Raw genomic sequence first — 22363 nt, 5'->3', positions numbered from 1 at the left:
AGTTTTATTATTGTCTCCAAATAGAGCAATTATCTGTTTTCATCCCCACAAATATTTAATACCCATCAGCCTCCAAATCCTGTCTGCCTTTCTACTGATAATTGCCAGCTTTGACCCAAATCAAAGCACTTCATATTTTTCATTAAATAAGTAGCACTCAGTTCCTTTCCACACAAGTTCAACAACTTTCAAGTTTAACATCCATATTCACATTTCTACCTGCTACACAATTAATTATGCAAGAGAATAATCAAAATTAGAGTGCTTTTAAAGTTTTTAAATTGGTAGCTTTATAGGAGCAGTCCTGCTACTTCAGCTCCTAATATTCATTCAGAAATTATCCAAGTAACTTTGTGTTCGCTCCCCATCTTGGCCATTTATTGTATTTCACACTCAGAACATCTGGGTCTCCCTTTTGGCAATAAGCAAGGTCCCTCTTTCTCCTTTGCTGCCAAGAACTCCAGAGCATCATCCTTGGAGAGGGAACATGATGCAGTTAAAAGGGTTCCTACAAGGTACTTTAAGGAAGAAGTGGTTACATCACAAGCTTGGGCAGAACCAATGAGCAATAGAAATGACTTCATGCATAACAGGCTCAAAATGAAAGACAGCAGTTACTGAACTCCAAGGAGTAACTAAGTTTTTCTTTGGAGCACTGGCTTGGGAAGCAGGAACAGGAGCCCAGCCAATTGCCTGCAATGGTTTCACCAGAAAATCCTATTAGAGTCAAGAAATCCATTGTGATCATTAGTGTAACTCCTGCTTTCCTCTGTATCACTTCCTCTTCTTAAGGAAAAACAGTCAAGATGCAGCACCCAGTAAAAAAAAGTCAACCTTATCCATTACTTTCTGTCATCACCTCTTTATATTACTGCCCTAGGAAATACAGCCAGAGGATCTATAATGGAATTTCAATAAGGGCACTATGAGGAAGCCCAGAACAACCATATTACAGGATTATGGGGTGGGATAAATGAACTTCTTTATCCACGTGATGTGTTATTTCAGAATCTTTTACAAAAATCTGGGAAGAGATACCACTGCAAGTTGCTAAGGGACCATTTTTTGAAGGAAAACTGTTTATAGGAGCTATAACTTTGAGATCCCTTATTACAAACTGAGCAGGCTGGGTGGTCCTGGTTCACATTTTCAAAGCTGTCACAAGTAATAACCTTTATTACCAACTTCTCATTACACTGAGAAAGATTATCTCCCCTCTCTCAGAAGTGCAGAGTACATGTCTGTGCATTTCAGCAGCACAGGAACTGTGGCTCTATAACACTTCACAGCTTTCAATATTAAAATCCATCTTTTTTTTTTTCCCTAAGTATCTCCTCATATGAAAAAATCTGACATTAGGATGGAGGACAGAACTACACAGATGGTCTCTGGCTAGGAGCAAACTAGTAACACTGGCAAGGAAAGCAGGAGGAGCAGCTTTAGATTTCAACATTTTCCCAAAGCCAACATGAAAAAACAAAAATGTCCTGATTACATGCCCATGATCATAAAAAACTGCAATCAATGCCCTAAAGTGATACAAAAATGGACAGAAACCTTAGTGCCAACCTGTGAAGATGAGAATAGATTCAGAGTGTCAGAGTGTTTATAGATGACAACAGCAACAGCAAGAAAATCCTTTAAATCCAGAAGAGGCAAGCAGAGTGTATGCCCAATCTCTTAACAAGCAGAAAGTTTACAGAACTGCTGAGTTACATACATGCAGTATAGTAGCTTTACCTGCCTGCAGAAGACTTTAATGTACAAAAATTAACAATTTCTTTTAACTATCATCCAAAGAAGCCAAAAAAGCTTGATCTGTAAACCCTCAAGCAGAGATGGTCTCTGCTGAAGCTGCTTCTCAGGTTCTGAAAAGCTTTTTAGAAAGTCCTTCTGTTTCAAATCTGAAAAAAATTAGGGACTCACACTTTGTAACTTCAAAACATTCATACAGAATAATAAAAATGTGGTTAATTTTTCACTACTCCACTGACTATGGTGAAAAGAACAGGAACACGATCCAAGGAACATCATCTATCTGAATACCCCTAAATGTCCATAACTTTTAATATTTCATCAATTTTTGTAAAGACAGTAACATGGACATGACTAAACCATTTTTTGCACCAGTGAGTAGTCTCTCCAGGTCAGGGCTGAAAGCCTATGAAGAAAGGAAAAGTAAATCTTAGTGTTCACATCTCTAAGCCATGCTGCCCCTGTTGACAAGCCTTAACACTTTATATAAATATTATTTCCAGAAGTCAGAAATTGCTGTGAACAATTAGCAGGAGAACTTCTAAGTACAGCTATTATTGCAATTTTTAGCAGAAGAAACAGAACCCTGGTCCTGTTTGAACAAGGCAGCACCAGCCCTGCTCCCCACACCATCCATATATAGTAAGGAATGCTTGGGGCACTGTGGTGCTCCTTCTCCCAGGGATCTGTGCCAAGCAGGACCAGGAAAAAAGGAAGATATGCAGGACCATCTCCTGCTGAAATCAAACTGGATGCTCACAGGAAGAGTCCAAACTCCCAAGCCAATGGAATGACAATAAGGGAATGATAAAGTGGCAGAAAGAGCACACTGCACACCTGAGTCCAACCTGACCACCAAAAAGCCAACACCAGTAAGGTACTGCCCTATTCAAACAGATCAAAGAGAAAAACAGCTCTCAACTGCCCTAGAGCAGTGGGAGTTACCTATCACAGCCCAGCCAAAGGACAGCATCTCCTGGGGAAGCCACAGGGGCAACCAGCCACAAAATGCACCTTGACTCAAAGCTGAGAGTGCCCAGTTCCTGTGATTACTGATCCACTTCTGCTTTCCCAGGTTTCAAATGCAGGGTCAGCTGTTCTGAAGTGTTTCAGTACCCAGCAGCTCCCATTTCTCTCCTGTATTCCCAATACACTACTGGACATCTATTCCACTTAGAGTTACCAAATACAAGTATGAAAACTTACAAGGAACATCTATAACATCTGCATAAACCCTAAAATCCTCTCTTTTTTGGGAGATTCTCATACTAGAACACCTTCACCAAGCAGAAAGATCCAGAGAAGAGATTATCTCCAAGGAACTGAGAACATGACACTAACATGAAGTTAATATAAGCCAACATGGATTGGTTTGTTCTGTTCCATTTGGAAGGAAGGTGCAGCTTGAGGGGAGCTCCAGTTCAACAGACACAGCTGAAATGGAGTTGTGCCACAGGAAAAGCAAAGTCAAGACTGTACTGATCTGATCCATGGCAGAGAGACTTCAAAACCTGCACATTCTTGTATTTTGCAAGAACAAAAGGAGGTTAAGTGCTTTGAATTCATCATTGTTTCACTCAGGAGCAGGATTATTTGAGGATTGCTGTGCTTGACAACATGAAATTCAGCCAACACTTATGGTATTTCTGGGATGGCAAGCAGCATAATCCTTCTAATATGAGGAAGCTCAAAGAAGCAAAACCCTTTTGATGAAATTATTTAAGCTAAATAAAGTTCACCCAAATAATTCCAGACCACTGATGCAGCAGTTCTTACCCAACAGTAACACACACACACTTAAGCATTTCCTTTCAAATCTGGAAGAAAAGACAGCTAAATCCTTAAGTGCTTTCCTTAAGTAAATATCCTCATAAATCTTCAAGTATTAAAAAAAAACCTGCTAAAATCAAACAAACAAGGCACAGCAAATAACAATGTTTAAAAGCTGTGATGTAATGTCCAGTGCTGCTCAGCTGTTCCAGTGGAATTGTCCTTACCCCACTTGCTCTGTAACCGCTGCTTTCGGAAGCTCCAGATTCCTGTGCTTACAGAACCTCTTGTCTGCATAAACGAGACCCAAATTTGTTTTTCCATGAGTTCTTGTGGGTCAGTGACCTATTACAAAAACGTTTTTGATGAAATCAGGTTCGTTTATTTTCATGTTGTTAAAATAAACCTCGTTGTTTGTGGCCCTGGTCAGAGGCACTAATGCAAACCAAACCCTCTCACTGAAGCATTGCATCCTGCTCCTTGCTACTGCCCTCAGCCTCCCCTGCACTTTTCCTGTGTTTGGACTCCTCCTGTGCTGCCCTACTGACAGAGCTGCTAATGGCTTCCCTCGGAAAAGAGGGGCCAATTCTCAATTTTTTTTTTTTTATTTTTTTTAAATGCTGTTTGCAAAAGAAATAAAAGGTTCGCTCTTGGACCAGCCATAACCAAGAGCTTGGCTGTCCAGCAATGGCTGAGTAATGTATAACTACAGAATTATGTGCTACAGACAGAGCAAGCCATGAAATCTGATGGTATCAGTGCCCTCTAGGAGCCTACAGGACCTAAGCACAGCAACCAGGAGCTATCACTTTTCCAACTGCACACACCTTATTAGAAAATATCACCCCTACTCATCTTCAGAGAAGTGGTTTCTTAAAACTACTTCATTCACTGTCCCCAAAGGGTAAGGAAGTGACAGCTGCTGTATCATTTTAAAATTTATTTCAACACGAGTCCCATAAAAATAAGCACAGAAATAGGGATCCTGGACAAAATTCATGGACAAGAAAGAGTGGAAGGGATTCATCTTTGAACTAATTTATAACTAACACCGTGGTAGGGTTTTTTGTGGGTATTTTTGTTTGGTTGGTTTTGTGGTTTTTTTGTTGTTTTTTTTCCTTTGCTAAATAAAGATGGCCCAGTAGAAACCCAAAGCAGCAGGTAGTGCAGGGCACTCACAAAGCATCAGCTGATCAAAGTTCTCTGTTCATTTTCACCTTTCTTTCCAGTTTACCTCCAGATTGTGTGGACAAGCCCTTGCACCAAGAGCAGAAGGATGAAATTTTCAGAATGTTTGTGCCCCTCATATCAAGTACAACTCCAATAGGAGTGTCTGGGGTGCAGGAACACACATTATCACATCTACACCCACACAGGAGAGCAAGTTTTGCCAGGCTGACTGGGAGATTGAGTTCCTCAATTCATCTGCACCTACTTTTTCAGCCCAAGGGGAGCAAATGCAGAATTTTTTTGGCAAATCAACAGCTTGCCATAATTTCAACAATTTTCATATGAAAAGGAAAAGGCAATATTCAGGTTTTTCTAAATGGATCATAAGAAATACAAAATATTTTCAATCACACAACCTGTATTCACACCACAGCAGCTCACCTGTGCAGAAAAGACACAAATTCCAATGCTTGCAGTAATGATTGATTTATTTCAATAAAAACTGAAGTTATGAGCTTTAGTATACTGAAAAAACCCCAACACCACAATCCAAGCCACAGATGCCTCTCATTTGAGGTAACACCCTGGTCAGAGCACATGACACAGCTGAGCACTGCTCTTTTCCAAGTACCCAGTGCCTACAGAATGACAAAGTCTGCCTCCAAAAAAAGCCCCAGATATATTTTTTTCATGTTTCAGCTTTTCTTTATGCTTCATGTTCCCAGTGATTCTTCTAAAAATCAACTGACCTTTTCACAGTGTGGTTTAAACTACAGAAATACTTAGAATACTGAAATACTTAGAACCACAGACAGCTTTATTAAGACACTGAACAGGACAGTGACTTTCTGTACAAGCAAAATACAGACTGGGGGCACCTGAAAATGACCCAGGTTTTGTGTCTAGAAGTCATTTCAAGTTGTTTTTTTTTTTTTGTTTCACCACACACGTACTCCACTAGTGATCTATACTCACACTTGAACCACTGTGTCTCCCAAAAAATAAACAAGTTCTACCTGCAAGCCCCTTTTGGCAGGAGAAGGTAAACACTAATTAATCTTGAGATACTGAGGCTTGGACATTACAGAAGTGTCTCTGTGTGAATACAGACTACTTGGTTATTGTGGTGCACATTTATATTACACAAAATTCAGTTGTAACCATGAACAGAATTCATATTATTAGAGTTTAAGTAAACTAAAAAAAAAAAAAATCCATTTTTAAATTTGGCTTTTCTGAAAAATAACATGAATTCTCTAGTTTTAAGGTTCTAGTTCCCTCAGCCCTGTGGGAGATCTTTTGAAGAAAATTCAATAAGTTGCTAGGAATAATTCCTGACAAAACTGGAGGCTACAGATATGGAATTTAAAAAATTCAAAGAGAAATTCATGTATTTTGGGCTATAAAAATGTTAATACAGTCTTAAAGCTTTAGTATGTTTCATTTTGGGATGTGCATTTACTGCTCACAGTACAAATGGAAGATGATTTAGCATGCCTGGTCACTAGCACTGTACTACCAAAATAAGGGAACATTATCTACAATAAGGGAAAATTAGCCAAAATAAGGGAACAATTTTTCTGAAAAAAAATAATATAAATGATAGAATACTTTATTCATCATAAGAACTGGGTATCTGCATGAACCAGACCTTACTCAAGTATTTTCTCCCATCCTTAACTGCTGTGAGAATCTTGACTCTATATGGAAATGCATGTACCAGGCATCTTGCAACATTCCCTTGCAGAAAAAAGGACTTTTTGTACTAATAGCTGCAGATCCCTCTCCTCTCCCAGTTTTGTGTTGACTGTATCTCTGAAGTGTGGAAACAGCAACAAGACAGCTCCTTTAAATAAAAAGGAACAATAATCTTTCCTGACCATATCTGATACATCACTTACACAAAGAACTGACATTTCTCTAAATTACTGGCATTTAAATAGTGTAAGAAAAATACATCTCAGTGAAATCTTCCAGAGCAGCCAGTGCACAGCATTGACAGATAAGTGAAGCATGTGAGCCATATCCTGGGAACATTTATTTTGGCTGTTTGAGCCAAGAGCAGCACATAATGCTGAATCAAAAGCAATACACAATTAATGAGCTCCCTCCCAAGAATTAATCAAGGTGAGCTGTCAGCTTGAGCCAAGGTGAGACTGGATAAAGGTGGTACCTGCATTCCTCCCCAGTGGTGCTTGACTGAAGTGCACTACTCACATTCAATCTGGCAGTATCTATTTTACCCTTTTATTTGTACACACACACACACCCCCATATAGATCCACAAGAACTATTCCATCCTGGTTACTGGTTTTGTCCTGTACAAGCTCACAATCCAATTTGCATCTTGCATAGCAGTTTCCATCATAACTCATGAATAAAATTTGTATTTATTATTTTATCTTCTTCCTATAATTCACATTCCTCAGGGAAGCTACTGATTTTGCCTGGGTTTTATTAAGCAAGTCTTATAAGAAACAAGAGTTCCTGACTGGTGATTTGACAGGTCTCCTCTAAATATCCTAGATATCCTGTGTGAGCTCCTGCAGGGGTGAAGGGCAGCTGGAAGACCATTAAATACCTCTGCTCCAGGCATGATACACAGCAGGGTTTGCCAAAGCACCTCAGCCCTCTCCATGGAAAGGACAGTATTCACCTGACAATTAAAAGGTGGTCAGCTAGTTCAGCAGGGGCAGAATTAGACTTGGAAAAGAGAGGCACTTCAGTTTCTTGCAAGAGGTGAAAATCAGCAAGTCCCCATTTCTGGGACTGACTTAGAGCCCATCCCATTTCCAGCAGAGCCAATTTGCACTCAGGGCAAGGATGGATCATCCTCCTCTACACCTCGGCCAGCTTTCCACCTTTTCCACCTGGATTTCTCAGCTGGATGGGGGCTGGTGTACTCAGCAGCCTGGGTGGAGATGCCTTTGATGAGGCTGATCTGTGCACTGCAGGAAGGGTAAGTGAGCACCCAGCCCTGCAGGAACAGAGAGCACATCCAGCCTCCCTCCAGGCACCTCTGAGCCAGCAGCAGGTCAAACTCTGCAACCCTGGGCAATAATATCAGCAAGGAATCTGTGAAGATGGAAAGCTGCTACATGAGGATTTTGCTGCTACTCTATTGTTATCAGGGTCAGAAAACAGCAGGTGAAGTAGTGATGATGACATGGGCACCCTAAAACAGTAAAAACTGCATTACAGCCCCTAGAACCTCAGACCCACACTCCAAATCAACACAACTCTTGAATAAAGTAGTCAGACTACCCATGCAAGTTAAAACAATTAGTCCCTCCAAATAAATTAATGAATTTATCATGTGTTTTTCAGAGATGTTGTTTGAAAGGGAAGCCCTGAACAAATCCCAGACATGAGAGTAAAAATGAACGAAAGGGACTCAACCCTAGAAAAATTCTGCAGCACCAAGTGCTCCTTTCTCCATGATTGTCCCATCAGCACCCAGAAGTAAAAACAATAACACCCCTCCAGTTACTCCCACCCAAAACATTCTGGCTTGTCATGTTGGACTTTTCACAATGTAAACAGTCACACACACACACACATACACACACACACACTCATTTGAAAAGCAATGCTAAATTTGCTTGAAAATGCAAGGTAAGAGAGACTGCTTTGTCAGATATTGGTTACAGGACTCCTCGTTTTTATGGCTGAAATAATTTCTCAGAGGATGTGGGGAAAATGTATGAACAAAATTAATTAAATATTAACCAATATCAATAAATATTACTTAAATTTGAAGGCATCAGCCAATGCAACAAGGAGCTTCATATTGAATAAATAAGTACTGATCTATCCTTCTAACCAGGAAACCAGAACTCACCTCCATGTGTCACAAAGGCAATTTCAGTTTTGTTTATTCTTTGCCTGCTCCCACAGAGTGGTTCAGTTTACAAGTGGTCTGTGATAGAAATGTTGTCCCCTATGTACAAAAGATGGCACCACTGACACCCAGACTGTGAGCTGGGATTAGACTCCACAGGACTGTTCTTCCCTCATGCAGGCAGCTGCTGCAGCAGGAATTCTGCCCAGCAGGAAAGTGCAGCTCAGGTTTTGACACATCCCACACCCAGTTCCTCAGGAACCAGGGGGATGCTGCTGTCTGTGGTGTGAAAGCAGAGAAATCCATCAGTCCAGCGTGGAAAGAGACACCTCCAGCAGCCCCTGGTACTAAACCAACTCACCTGTGGAAGCTGGAGCAGCAAGAGGGACATAGGCAACTGATAAAACTGATCAAATACCCAGTCACAACTCTAAATCCAGTTTAGGGTGCCTTTGTTCTCCTGCATTTCCAGATAACCATTCCATGAGCACAGATTTCCAGTGGGATGTGCTACCCACCCTGTCACAGGAAAATGGGGACTGGAAACAAGAAGGCTTTTTCTTCTGAAAGGTTTCATCTGAGCTGTGTGACACCTTCACAGAGCCATGTGGCCTCTGAAATGTGCAGGGCATGCAGCTCCACAGAAACAGCCAAACTGCACACTCTGCAAGCCCTGTGCAAACACTCTGGACTGGTGCATGCTGCCAAGGATTGCCTTTTGTTTACAGCAGCCAAGAACTGCCCAATGCTTTTATTACTTTCCCAGCTACTCTGAAGCACCTACCAACCTCTCCACTCAGCATGGTAATTGTGGAAGATGCTTTTTGTATTACATGGTTTATTTAAAGCCTGTTCAATCTCAATTTATGAAATCCAGATTGTGAAGCACCACGTAACAATTTATTGTTTTCCTTAGCTTCTTTGGTCACTAACAGCAATTTTGCAGTACACTGTGCCAAATAAATACACTTTAATACCTCAATCAAGCATTTGGGGAGCTGCTTACAAAGACTCAATGCACAGTAGCATCACTGCAGTTAAAAATCAAATGTCATTTCCATTTTGACCTCTGTCTTCACATACACCAAACCAAAACCATACCAGAGTTAAAATCTGGATTCTAGCCTTTTGCTATTTTCTTAGAGCTAATTATTTTCCCCAACTTTGAGAAGATTTGATTTGGCCAAGCTTATACATTTTTCCCCCCTCCCCTAAACAACAAAAACACAGTTTTAGTGTTTTCAGATGTTGAGACCTTTCATGCTTGCTAAAGACACTAATTTGAGTAGAAAGAAGCAGCCATCAGCCAAAGTCCATTCTTTTGAAGATTACAGAGCTACGTGACAATTTCTGGCAGTTGGTCGTGGAAAAGTCAGGATCTGCTGGTGTCTTATATCCTGCCTCATTTTTCACATAAATGTGTGACATACATCTGGCTCTGGAAGAAATGTCAGTTCATCTTTCAGACCCACCAATTCGCCTCTTGATCCTCTTGGCACGTGAAATTTCATAATCGTTTATTTTAAAATCCTACACGGTGTTAATAGCAAAGCATAAAACTGAAATGCTAAAATCAAAAACAGGGGTCAGCTACCTCACCACTAATCTTTATGTTCTAGAATAAAGCTAGACAACCTTGCTGCAATAAAAGCACTGGAAACATTTTGGCTTTTCCACTGTGGTGAGTACCACTGGTCTTTCTCAGGATTCTGGATCTTAGGATTCAGCAGAACTTACACTGAATACATGGAATTTTGCTATGAGACAACAGGTTAAATTCCTCCATTTTCCAAGTGTTGAGTACAAATGTGCCAAAATAAGAAGTGGCTTCTACCTTCCACTTCCACAATAATTCATTTCTCAGCTTTGTGCTGTCTGTCACTTTAAGATACTTTGCATGGTGTTCTTTCTTCAACTGATGTGGCCAAATTTTACTGAGCTAATATTCAATTCTGATAATGTCCTCCTTTATTTGCATTTTAAGCATTAATGTCCCACCAAAAAAAAAAAAATTACAGTAAATCCAAATAACTGGAGGTCTTCCCCCATGTCATGTTTGGCAGCAGTGGATATCAGCTCTAAAGACATTTTACTTAAAGTTTACTTTAAATAAACTTTTTTTACAAACAAAATTTTGCTAATTTGCTTAGATAATAATGATGGAACTGCTTCAGTGTCCATACAAGTGAAACTAAAGTGAGCTCCAGCATTCACCTGAGCTTAAGCCCTTTGGATGCTTACCATGAGGAGAGGAGTGGAACATACTTCCACTGTTACTTTGAATGAAAACCTTTTTATGTGGTATTTTGCCAGGAATAGAAATTACTCCTGTTCTTTAAAGTTTGACCCAGTGCAGCTGCTTTGTTTAAAAATAAGTTAAGGATTACTTTTGCATCCACTTCAATAGATGAAAAAAGAACATTATTCCAAAAATCGAAGCAACGTAAGTGATTTTTATTTGTTATTTGAAAGAAATTAAATGGAAAAAAGCCAGGTTGTTTTTTTTAATGTAACCAACATACCTTCTTCATTAACATTTTGCAATGTTTGACAATACTTAATAAAATAGCTTTAATATTACCTAAAATGTTGCAATTTAGCCTTTGCAAGTTACGCCAAACTTTCCACAGTCCATTCTCCAAAGCCTACTGACTCATAGAAAAAAAACAAAACAATCCCAGATTTACAGTTTTGTCCTAAAAGTGATTTAAACTAAAATACCAAAAAGCTGCAAGTTTCCAGACCTCCCTTTCATACTACATTAATTTAGGAAATATTTTAATGACAGGCAATCCTAAAAGAGAAGCAGAGATGCAGTATGGTTAACAGGCCAAGTTAAGAGTTTGTACAGGGAAGAAAAAACAAGTTGAAACTTTCAAACATCACAGACTTAAAGAGACACTATTAAAGGTATCATATTTCCTGCCTTCTGCTTTCACAATATATATTGTTTTCAGTTCTTGGCAGAGCAGGCTCTGCAGAAACACAACACACAGATGACACTTGAATTTGGGTTCTGCCTACCAATAGCCAGCCCTTCTCCTGGAAGTTTCTCCAAACTCTTTCAAAATTTAATTATGTGAACCTTTATCTAAATATAGATATGAGAAAATCTTAATCTAAATATAAGTATGAGAAAGATCTATTTATATATGTATACAAATGATTATAAAATGAGATTAAAACTAGGACTTGGTAGTTAGGACACTGACTCTTCAAGATGATATACAACGTGAAAAAACTATTCTACAATGTCAGGCTATGTTTAATTTCAGAAAATTAAGCTAGAGGTTTGTTTTTTTTAAATAAATCAGCTATGGAAAAACTCTGCACCTGAAAGTAATTTCTAATTGAATATAGGTGAAAATCTGCTATAATCAGAATTTAAAACTCATCTCCCTTACTGCCATAGATGGAGATTTTTCTGACTCTTGACAAAAGTACTGGGTAAATTAATTTTAAATGTTCAGTGCCCTCATTAAACAACTCAAATGCAAATCTAATCCTGAGATCATCTGAAACAGCTTTAGCACAGCATTAGCTCAATACACCAGACTTCTCTTGAATAATTGCTAGTGGGCACTTAACTCTTGAAAGCTGCTTTAGAAAATATCAATGGGAAAATAACAAGTCCTACAAGAAATGCCTTGCAGATAACAGTTACCAATCAAGCATAAAAAGCCTGCATTCCAAAGCAGCTTGTGACATTGTTCTGCTCACCCACCTCTAACAAAGAATAATTCTCCAAGGTATTTCAGTTTTACAGAGGTTTTGTCCTGCTCCCACCATAAGCAGACAGAATTAATGATGATGATGATGAGGAGCACACACAGCTAAGAGCAATTGGATGGAGAATTAACTTTACCCTTTTTAAAATTTCAATTTGCACTTCTGCAGGGCCAGGAGTTTCCTATAAACTGATTCCAGATTAAGAGACTTCTTATATTCACTTTCTCAAAAAAAGAAAAGAAATTAACTTAATTGCTATCACAAGCAGAGGGAATTTGCAATCCCTCTTCCACTAAGTCTTCCATGATACCCTGGGATCCAGTGCTATCACTGCCATTATGCTACTTCAGAGGAAATGAAGCTAATCAGAAAACTAAATATAATATAAAGGCAGTTTTAGAAATACTGTGGTTCTCAAAGGAAAAAAACTGCAATTTCCATCAGCATAGACATATATAAAATACAGAAATATACAATAATATTAAATTATTTTTTTTTTTTAAAAAAAAATCTTTCCCCTACATACCAGTTAGAAGACTTGCCCAGATAATGTCCTTTTGATGATGCTACTGAGACTCTGATTTCACTGCCAGTTCTATTTTCTTGGCAGCCACTCTACACTTTATTTCAAGTATTAGCTATCATGTAATATAAATTCAGCTGTGTTTAAGAGCATACTTTAATTTAGGCAAGTACTCATCTCTCTCTCTCTCTCTCAAAGCAAGTTAATTTTATTATCATTACACATTATGGGTCATTAACAGTGAGGTACAGTCTGTAGGTTTTTCATGGGTATAAATGCAGATACTCACAGACGTTCAAGTTGTTTCAGGTCCTGAAAAGCTCCACGTTCTATCACACTGATCTGATTTTCTTCCAGGTGTCTGCAATTCCAGAAATACCAGTTAGTTTTAACAAAATATAAAAGCATTCCCACTTCTCCTTAAACATTATCAAAATGCTTTTCACCTAAGTACCAATACCAGTGTTAATTGGGGCAGAGGAGCACTGTTTCTCTTGGTTACTAACAGGAAATTGACTCCAAATTTTCCTCCTGACCTCCACATTTGGTAAATGTTTTTGTTCCTCCACTTCTGAAACCACATTTTGCTCAGAAAGGTGCCTGTCTGGAGGCTGGCAGTGACATTCCTGGGACATTGCTAATCTTTATAGGATATTTGTGTGCCAAAATTCAGATAACTGACTTCTACAGCCCACAGTAGGAACCCACTCAATGGCAATGCAATTTTTTTTTTGGTCCAGATTCTGCTCAGCTCTGATTTCAAATACAAATCCATATTTGTATGTATGTATTTGTATGATACAAATGCTCTGTAAGTGCTCCAAAGGTGTTCCACCCCTCAGCTGTGTGACAAATCTACAGCCCCACGGTACAACAGGGTGCACAAACACCTGGCCAGGTCCAGCTTTCCACTGAGGCTGATCCTGCTTTTCTCTCCACCTGACACCAACTCTGGGATAAGTTACAAGCAAAGGAGGCTGACTTCTCTCTGATTTACAGGGTGCAGGGCATGACTGCCATTCAGAAATGCCAAAATTTCTGCCACAGCAGAAATGCTCTTCACAGGTGAGGTGGAAGCCAAGGAAGAGAGATTCCAAGAACCCCATGTGAGGTGACCTTGTCCCTCCCTCCAGCACACACCCATTCCTGCTTCTGCCAGAGCACTCATGCAGAGACTGAGCACCTCTGAACATCCTGTGCAAACACCTCTGAACAGTCTGGACCAGGGAAAAACACAATTCTTGCCTGTTCAGCAGCCACTCCTGCCCTCAGTGCTCTGAGGATGCTCAGAGCTCTTTGACTGGACAGGAGCTGAGGGCACAGACAGTAGGAGAGTATCCACAGAAAACACCAAGAAGGTGGAAATATAAAACTACAAAACCCAAGCATGTGAATGAGAGAGTCATGTTGTTAAAGGCAGGGAGGAAATACTGTGTGAGGAAGAGGATGAAGCTGTAAGGGATGAAAGGAAAGGTGCACAGAGGAGCATTTTGAATGTGTGGTGTTTGCTTGAGACTGGAGGATTTTTTCTGCCTGGCCAGGGCTATGGGTTTCCAGATCACTTGCCCCTAGTTCTCATTCTGATGTGTGCAAACAGGACTAGGCTACCTTTCTAGGAACACTGGGACAGGCTGGGATTTCTGGGAAATCATTGGGATTTCTGCCTTCTCACTATACCCCCCAGCAAACAGGGCAGAGAGGAAAAAAAGGAAAAATATGCGTTTAGTAACAGAATTATGAAGATACCATAAGATTAACCAAAGAAAAGTCAGAAGGATGTTTTATCCCAATGACTTTTGTGGCAGACACCACACTACTCAAAGTCTGAGCAAATGAACATAAACCTGGAATGAACACAGGACAAAAAGCTCCATGTAAAGATGGCAGTTGTACATTTTGGTTCTTCCTGAAGGCATAAAAGACTGCAGCAGCATTAGGCAATGTCTGGAACTATGAAAACCCAATCAAACTGAAACAACTACTGGCATTTATATAGTATAGAACACTTATTTTAATAGACTCCCAAAATGGTATTGACAGTTGGGATGGGAGCCAAGGAAATCTAAACAACTCCTCTGCTAGAGATGAGAGAAACACCACAAGAACAAAAAGACTTTCCATGGATTCGTGGTGTTTCCTCAGTGTATGAGAACTTGTTCAAAAGTGTTAAGGTAGCAGGAGCAGACTCACCTTTTCCTTAGCAGGACTTAGATATTACTTGGATTATCACTAAAGAACTGTAACAATTCAACAGTTGCAGCTTTAAGGGCTCTAGAAAATACTCAGAGGAAAACTTTTCATCACTAACCTAGTGGTGTTATTTGAGGTTCATGCAGAGAAAACAGGAAACCAGGAATGACAAAGTCTGCTGACTTTGTTCAAGGCCTATCTACAGGGATGGTTAACTCTTGACAGATACTGAGATCATGACAAAGCATCACCTGAAATCTTTGTATTTATGACTGTGTACTAGACCAAAAACCTCACCAGTTTCCTTGTGTTCAACTTCTACAGCTAGCCTTGATCAACTTCTGCTTAATACTATGCAAAATGCTGATAATGGGACTGTACCTTACAGTGGCCAAAATCTGAAAGTCCTATTTGTTAGGGCCTCAAGATAATTGATGTATGCATGAGTGATTGCAAAGCAGACCAAAGTCTTTGCCACATGACTTATTCAAAGCTAGTAAGAAACAACTGAACATCTCTGCAACTACAGTCACTTCAGTGTAGAGCTAAAAATTACTGTCTCACATGACAAAATGTTCAGGTTGTCTGGTTTAAAAGAATAATTTGATCTCTGGGATTATGGAAATTCTAAGTAGTAGCACTCTAAAATAGTCCTGTAAAAACCAGACAAGTTTTGTGCTGTACTCACAAGACACGAAGATTCTTCAGCCCCGTGAAGTCTGTCTTTGTGATTCTTGTGATGTTATTTTTTTCTAGATCCCTGCAGAGGACAAAGAAAGCAGCATTCAGACATTATAAGTGACACCCACAATTCCATTAGCAGAAAGTATCTGCATCACTGGAGCACCCACCAGCTGCCCAAACTGTACAAACAAACATTTGCATTAAAATCTCAAAAAGCAGTCATTGATCCTGATGCATTTTGCTTCCTCCTCCTCCATATTGTTCTCACAGATTAAGTTTCTCTCATTTTTAGTTCTAGTGTCAGTGCTCACTATATGCTTTTTTCCCCCTTGGACTACAATTCTGTATATCCAAGACTCAATTAGCACAAAAACTGAAACAAGAGTACAGGGCCCCAAATTTATTATTGTAAACCCAAGTGAGTCCAATCTGCTGCAGAAACTTTGGCCAGACAGAGCCTGAAAAGAGGACAACTTAGTTCAGTGAGTCCTTAGTGTGCTCCTATCCAGATGATTGAAATATTCCCTGGTGCCATAGGACCTGCTTTGCCATTTTCTACTCTCTAGACCTGCCTTTGCCAAGAGCCCCTAAATTTCTGCCAGCTGAGCACATCCTGTTATTTGGCCCTAGGTATTCCATGGTTTTCAGTCCTGTTCACACTGTTCTCCCTGGCCTAGTGCTATCCAACAAGACAAACATCTGGTCTTCTTTTCTGGTCTCCACACCATCAAAAATATGGCATGTAGACCCAAAATGTATAATATTTTTGGCATAAATTTTCAAACATTTGACATCAATCTTTCAATGAGTCTAACATATAAGCAAGACCTTAACTGGAGTGAAGCAGTATGTGATGCACTAGAGTACAGAATTTAGTGTTTAAGAATATTGGAATCTACTTCTAATGGTTATTGACAGACATCAAAATAGTACTAATAAAATCCTTGCATCATAAAACGGATTATAAACAGATTTTACAAACTATAGGATCTAGTCCATGCATCTTAGAGTGAGACTTTTCTGTGATACAAGAAACATTCTCCTGTCAGGAAAGCACAGATAGAAAGTAAGGAGAAAGATAAGGAAATGAGGGGAATGTTTCAGTTATGTGAACAAGACAGCCTGTACCCCTATGTGACTTATGTCAGCTGTGTTTTGAAAGGTTCACTGGGGGAAGAAACCACAAAGCCTGTCCAGGGCACTTTCACTGCCCTTCTCTTCCATTTGTCCTTATCCTATTGATTGACTCAGGCTTTTCCCCAAGAATACCTTTGAATCACTGCCTACATCTTTCAGATTTTCCAGCTTAATTTCCTCTCCTGTTCTCAGTTCAGTTCTTCTACCCTGGTGCATCATTAACTACTCACTGGTGTGCCAGTGAGCTGATTGCAAGAGCTGTTGGAAAGAATTACGTCTGGAGTAAGCAACGCGTAAATAGCTCGTGTTTGACTTGCCTGTGCTCCCCATCTGCTTTTCATGGCATTCCATCACAAGCTTTCCCTTTATCTCAGAGAAGCTCTAGCAAAACAGAGCATTAAGCTGGTTGGAATCCCCCAAGGCTGAGAGGAGCCAGCCAAGGGACATGGAGCAACACGGTGTCCGTGGCCCCAGTTTTTGTGTATTTTGGTAAGGCTTGATCCCAGCACAGCTTTACTTGGCTTCAACAAGAGCATGCAGAGCCACCACTCCTGCCATCCACCACACCCAGTCTGAGACACCAGCCCCACACAAGCACAGCTCCTCTCTGCTCTCAGCCCCAGGAACGCTCAGCATCCTTCCCTGGGGAAATCTGCAGTGCTCTGCTCTGAAAGACTTTAACATTCCTTGATCAACACGTATCTTGAGATTGCTTTTTCCTCTACTCATGCAGATTGGCACAGCCTATCCTGTATACACAATATCAATCATCCTATTAATCACTTGCAAAGTTTAGTGTCTCAGTGAAAGGTTTCCTTTTCTGTTATTCCAATTACTTGCACCATGCCCCAACCTTAAGAGAAACATTCCTCATGAAGTTCACTTTGCTCAAACCATAACTGCAGCCTCTGTCTGTTTTAAAAAACAGTGTTTACCTTCTGAACATTTGCCTTTTCCAGCGTGCTCTGCCTCAAGGCTTATCTGCCATTTGAAGAAAAACAGACTAAAACTGTGATGAACTATGTAAAATTTCCTCCTCCTTTTCACAGTAGGTCTAATGCTGCTGCAAAGCAGCAGACTGCCACAGGTTACCCCATTAGTCAATTAAACTTTGTGACTCTGAAGTTACTGAACTAATGCAGACATTAGTGGTTTACAGCTGGTATTTGTGGGCAGCATAATATTTTATGTTTCCTTTATAAAGTTTGGCAGCTGATTATGGGCTCACTAGTGGGTTTCAACTACAAAGAGCTAAACCTTAACATGTAATCTTGGTTGGCTTTCAAACACATCAGTGTTCAAAAGGACTCTTGGAACCAAACAGATTTCTTGGAAAAAAATCATTTGGGTCTAAGATATGAGGAAAATAATACCATGAAGGCAAATTTAATTTATATTTCACTTCAACACATATCTATATCCAGATGAAATAATTCTACATAATATTCTTACTGTGCAGAATTCCTGCATTTTGGGTAGTATTTGGGGCCAAGGAGATCTTGAATCCTACTCAACATATCTATCTCTCCCACAGGACCAGCTACTGCTCTTGGACATTTCACATTGAAATAAGACAGTCTAATCAATTAAAAACATCCAAGAAAACTCCATTAAGGAATACAGGTCTCTTCTGCAGTGTCAGCAGCAAAGCTGATTATCATTCCATTAAAAAGAAATCAGAAATTGTATCTGTACCAGCTTGGGTAAAGCTCTTGACATCAGGTCTGCCTTGTTAATTTATTAATTTATTTTAGCATGATTTGTAGGATAAAGCATGCTAACAACAGTACAGCTACAGTGGTAGCTTTAAGAAAACAGACGTGGAAGGAATTATTTCAGTGAGAATAGAAATATGAATTGGACTAGAATGGTATAAGACATCATGAAAGTGAGTTCAGATGAGCTATTAAGGGAGCTTTACTCATAAACATATCCTGCTATGTTCTAATAACAATTTAATTCAACACATATTTTGTAGATGCTGAAGACTGAGTCACACAATGTACACACTTATTACAAACAGGGATGCTTGGAGCAACTGGAGCAAATCCTGCCTCATTGCAATAATTCCTCTGAATTGCTTCATCTTTCATTCTTCTGTAAAGACAATCAAGTGAATTTAAGACAGACTTTTCAATGTCTTAAAGCACCAACATTCCCAGGAGCATGCCAGGAGAGCACAGATTTCCTCTGCTACATTTCAATTGATAATTATTCTGTTCAACCACTCAACTCTTCCAAAACATCCGGATGCTGTTGTCAGCCCCCACCCTCCTCCTTGGACTGGATCAAGCTAATGACTGGAGAAGTAAATCCACTTGTCTCTTCACCCTTTGTGCTCCAGCCCTGGCAAACCCAGCTCCTGATCCCCCCAGCTCCTCTGCACAGAGCTGGGGTTGAGTCTGACACCCCATCACCCCCAGCCAGCAGGGCAGCTCTTACAGAAGGGCCAACAACAACAGCAAGCAGATGCACATCTTGCACAATCTTCAGTAATTCAGTAGATATGTATAACTAAAATACCTGATACAACGTTCAAATCCTTTTATATACAAGGATATAAAAATTCAAAGCAACACTACTAGATTGTAGCAAGTTCCTATTGCAGTCAGAGGTCATTTTTCTACCCTCTGAACCCTCTCTCTATTATAATATCCAGGATAATCTGGATAATAAAGTTTGGGCCCTCATCATAGTTGTGAATCTTCAACACACCCAGGTCAATCCCTAACTTAATTCCTCAACATCTTCCAGACTATAAGTTTGGAGTCTTTCAATCAGCTGCTCATTTTAGAGCTCTGGTTGCCCAGTTTTGTTTTTCCAGGCACACAGAAGCCAAATTGAAGAGTCTTACTGAAGCACAAACCAGTTGTCTCTACAATTCTGTTGTCATTACAATTCTGTAATGGTTTGGTTTCACAGCCTCTGACACATGGGCACTTCACAAGTTCATGGGCACAAAAATACCACACTCATTCTGCTGTTCTCACTGCAAATGCTGTGTTTGCTTTAAGATGAGGTTCTATTCTGTCCTTTAAAAAAAAAAAAAAAAAAACAAAACAAAAAACCACCAAAAAAACAACCAAACAAACATTTTTTTCTGGTCTAAAAAACTACCAGGATTCAGGCCTAATTCTGTTATCTTTTGGTCAGAAAAGAAATTGCCTAAATTTAGTTCCTTTTCTAGAAGGAACACAGTTGTTGCATTTGGTTAAAGCCATTTATTATCACTAAGTGCTCAAAAACAATGAATTTGTCTGCTTCAGAGAATTCTCAGGTGTCCATCTGGCAAACAGTGACATTCCAAACAACAGAATTGCAAATACTTGATGCCCAACAATTTCATGGCAGCTGATTTTGCATTTCAGTGACAAACACAGTCCTAGATGGGCAGTACTTTGAAAAATATTTATTATCTAATTAATATGATTTGTCTTTAACCTAAGACAACATTACACAAAATGAAAATCCATGGAAAACAGAAAAAACCTGCTATCTAAGGAAAAGGAGCACCAGACTTAATTACAGTCCTCAGATATTTCTTCATTTACATCAATAAAGAATTCAATGAGAGCAGTAGAGAAGCTCATCTCAAAAAGAGCAGTAGGGAAACTGTATTTAAGGAAAAATTAAATACACTTCAAAAAACAGCTCTTACCCAAGCTAAACAGCACTAGGATTCTTTCCTGTCCAGCTGCTTCCTCAGTAAGGTAAATATTCATTTCTAGTCACAGAGCCTCAAACACAAAGTTTAGTTTCTGTTCCTGTTACATTTTCAAAATGGTTGCCACACACCAGTTCAAAGCTACAAACATTTGTCACAGTAGGGACAAACAAATCAGCCCAGAACCCAACACTCTGAAAGGAATCTTGATTCAACCAACACCCACAATCTACAGGGAAAATATGCATTTCTCTTCACCTCATTTTTGGTATTTTCTGAGAAGGAATGCCTAAAATTTGTGTGTCACAGAACAAAGCTTAGGAACTAATAGAAACCTCTGTTATTCCCCCTAAAAAGAGGTCAGGATCCAGCACACCATCTAGAATTCCCATCAAAACAAACCTCACCTGGGACACAATTCATGCAACTTCCAAATGTTCATGAAGAACAGAAGAAAAATAATTTCTGAAGAAACTTAAGAGCACCTGTTTTGAAGTGACACCACACATCCTTGGCTATGATTAATTTGCACCACATTCCAAAGGGTTTATTTAAAATGGTAAATCAACATTGAAAACGTGGGAGCTAAAATTGAAGTGATAATGAATTAATCCAGATTCCTGGACCTAAGGAGTTACTGATGTTTTTCATTAGCCCAACTCCTCCAAGTAACTGAAGCACCCCTCAGCCCTGAGAAATGAGGTTTTTCCTGTGGCACTGCACTGCTGAAGGACTTTGCCAGCCCAAACCATCCTGAGTGACAGCTGAGACATTCCCTGGAAGTTTTTCTGTGCTTTGTTTTCCCCATCCCATCTCCATGATCCCAAACCTGAGCTGGGAGAAACCTGCATTTTCCACAGCAATGCATTTTTCACCCTTGACCTGGCTACCTCCTGCACTCCAGAAACTTAAAGCCATGAGGAAAAACTTCTTGATTTTTAGGAAAGCTACATGCAGGGCTGGAGGCAAAAAGCTGTTCATAAAGCCTCCCCTCTTTAGGAGTGCCTTAGTTCTTGGTTTGGGAACATGCTAAAACCAGGACCAGGAAAGGGACAAAAACCCACCCCCATGTGTGAATGTACCCACACAGCAGATTCTGGCTGCCCTTTCCAGTCCTCACACCCCCAGTATCTGTTTTATTATTTTAACCATTTTCCAGGACCTCTGCTGTGCAGCTAATTTTCTTTAATGGGTATGAACTGCCACCAGCCTCTTAACCTTAAATGACCATAATTCCCACCAGAAAGCACTTGGCAATTCTCTCTTTTGCCTTCAATCCAAGAACTTCAAAGTTACTGTGATAAACTACTCAATTATAACACTATCCTAAAGCCCTCTGGCAGCACAATCTGCATATCTTCAGATTGAACATATTTTCATCTCAAGTTTTGCAATGCAGGAAATGAATTCCTGGGACTGGACTTTATGAAATACACAAATTTCACTAGTTTCCAAATCACATAGGCAAGTATGAACATCACTTCTAAAGAAAGACAAAAACTTCAAAATCATATTCAGCTGAGGTAATTCCATTTAAAAAAAAAGAAAAAAACAGTACATTTCATCTCTATAAGACTCTAGTTATTTTTTTCTTCTGAACAGCTGACTTTGCAAAGGAGCATGAGAATTTATTTTTATTTCTACCAAGCTCTAGGAAGACTGGCACTCTCTGAACATTTCACATCATTTAGTTCAATGGAAGAAAAATATTCAAAGCCCTCAATCTGAGAGGAAACAAACCCATGCAACAGTCACAGGTGAGGTACTGCATGAGCAGGAAGATGCTTTGCAGCAAAGTCTGCTGGAGTCCCATTGTGCCCCAAAACTCCAGCAGTGCCCCTTGAAGCAGCAAGGGCCACCTCAAACCACATAGGGGGGTTTGAGAATTTGAAAGAATTCA

General features: G+C 39.7%; 1 protein-coding gene across 3 annotated transcripts in view; it reads right to left on the bottom strand.

Annotated features, from left to right (window-relative positions):
* SLIT3 (slit guidance ligand 3) overlaps window positions 1-22363 on the bottom strand; it is a 463613-nt gene that overhangs the window by 426263 nt on the left and 14987 nt on the right. For all 3 annotated transcript variants that reach the window (XM_056502336.1, XM_056502338.1, XM_056502337.1), the window contains 2 exons: window positions 15667-15738; window positions 13078-13149 (listed from right to left, as the gene is read on the bottom strand). In XM_056502336.1, the coding sequence (XP_056358311.1) occupies window positions 13078-13149; window positions 15667-15738 (144 nt within the window). The remainder of the gene's footprint in view (window positions 1-13077; window positions 13150-15666; window positions 15739-22363) is intronic.

This window comes from Oenanthe melanoleuca, chromosome 13, assembly GCF_029582105.1.
Source record: "Oenanthe melanoleuca isolate GR-GAL-2019-014 chromosome 13, OMel1.0, whole genome shotgun sequence".
Classification (NCBI taxonomy): Eukaryota; Metazoa; Chordata; class Aves; order Passeriformes; family Muscicapidae; genus Oenanthe; species Oenanthe melanoleuca.
Note: the sequence above shows the minus strand (reverse complement) of the source record. Positions and strands in the feature narration are given on the sequence as shown.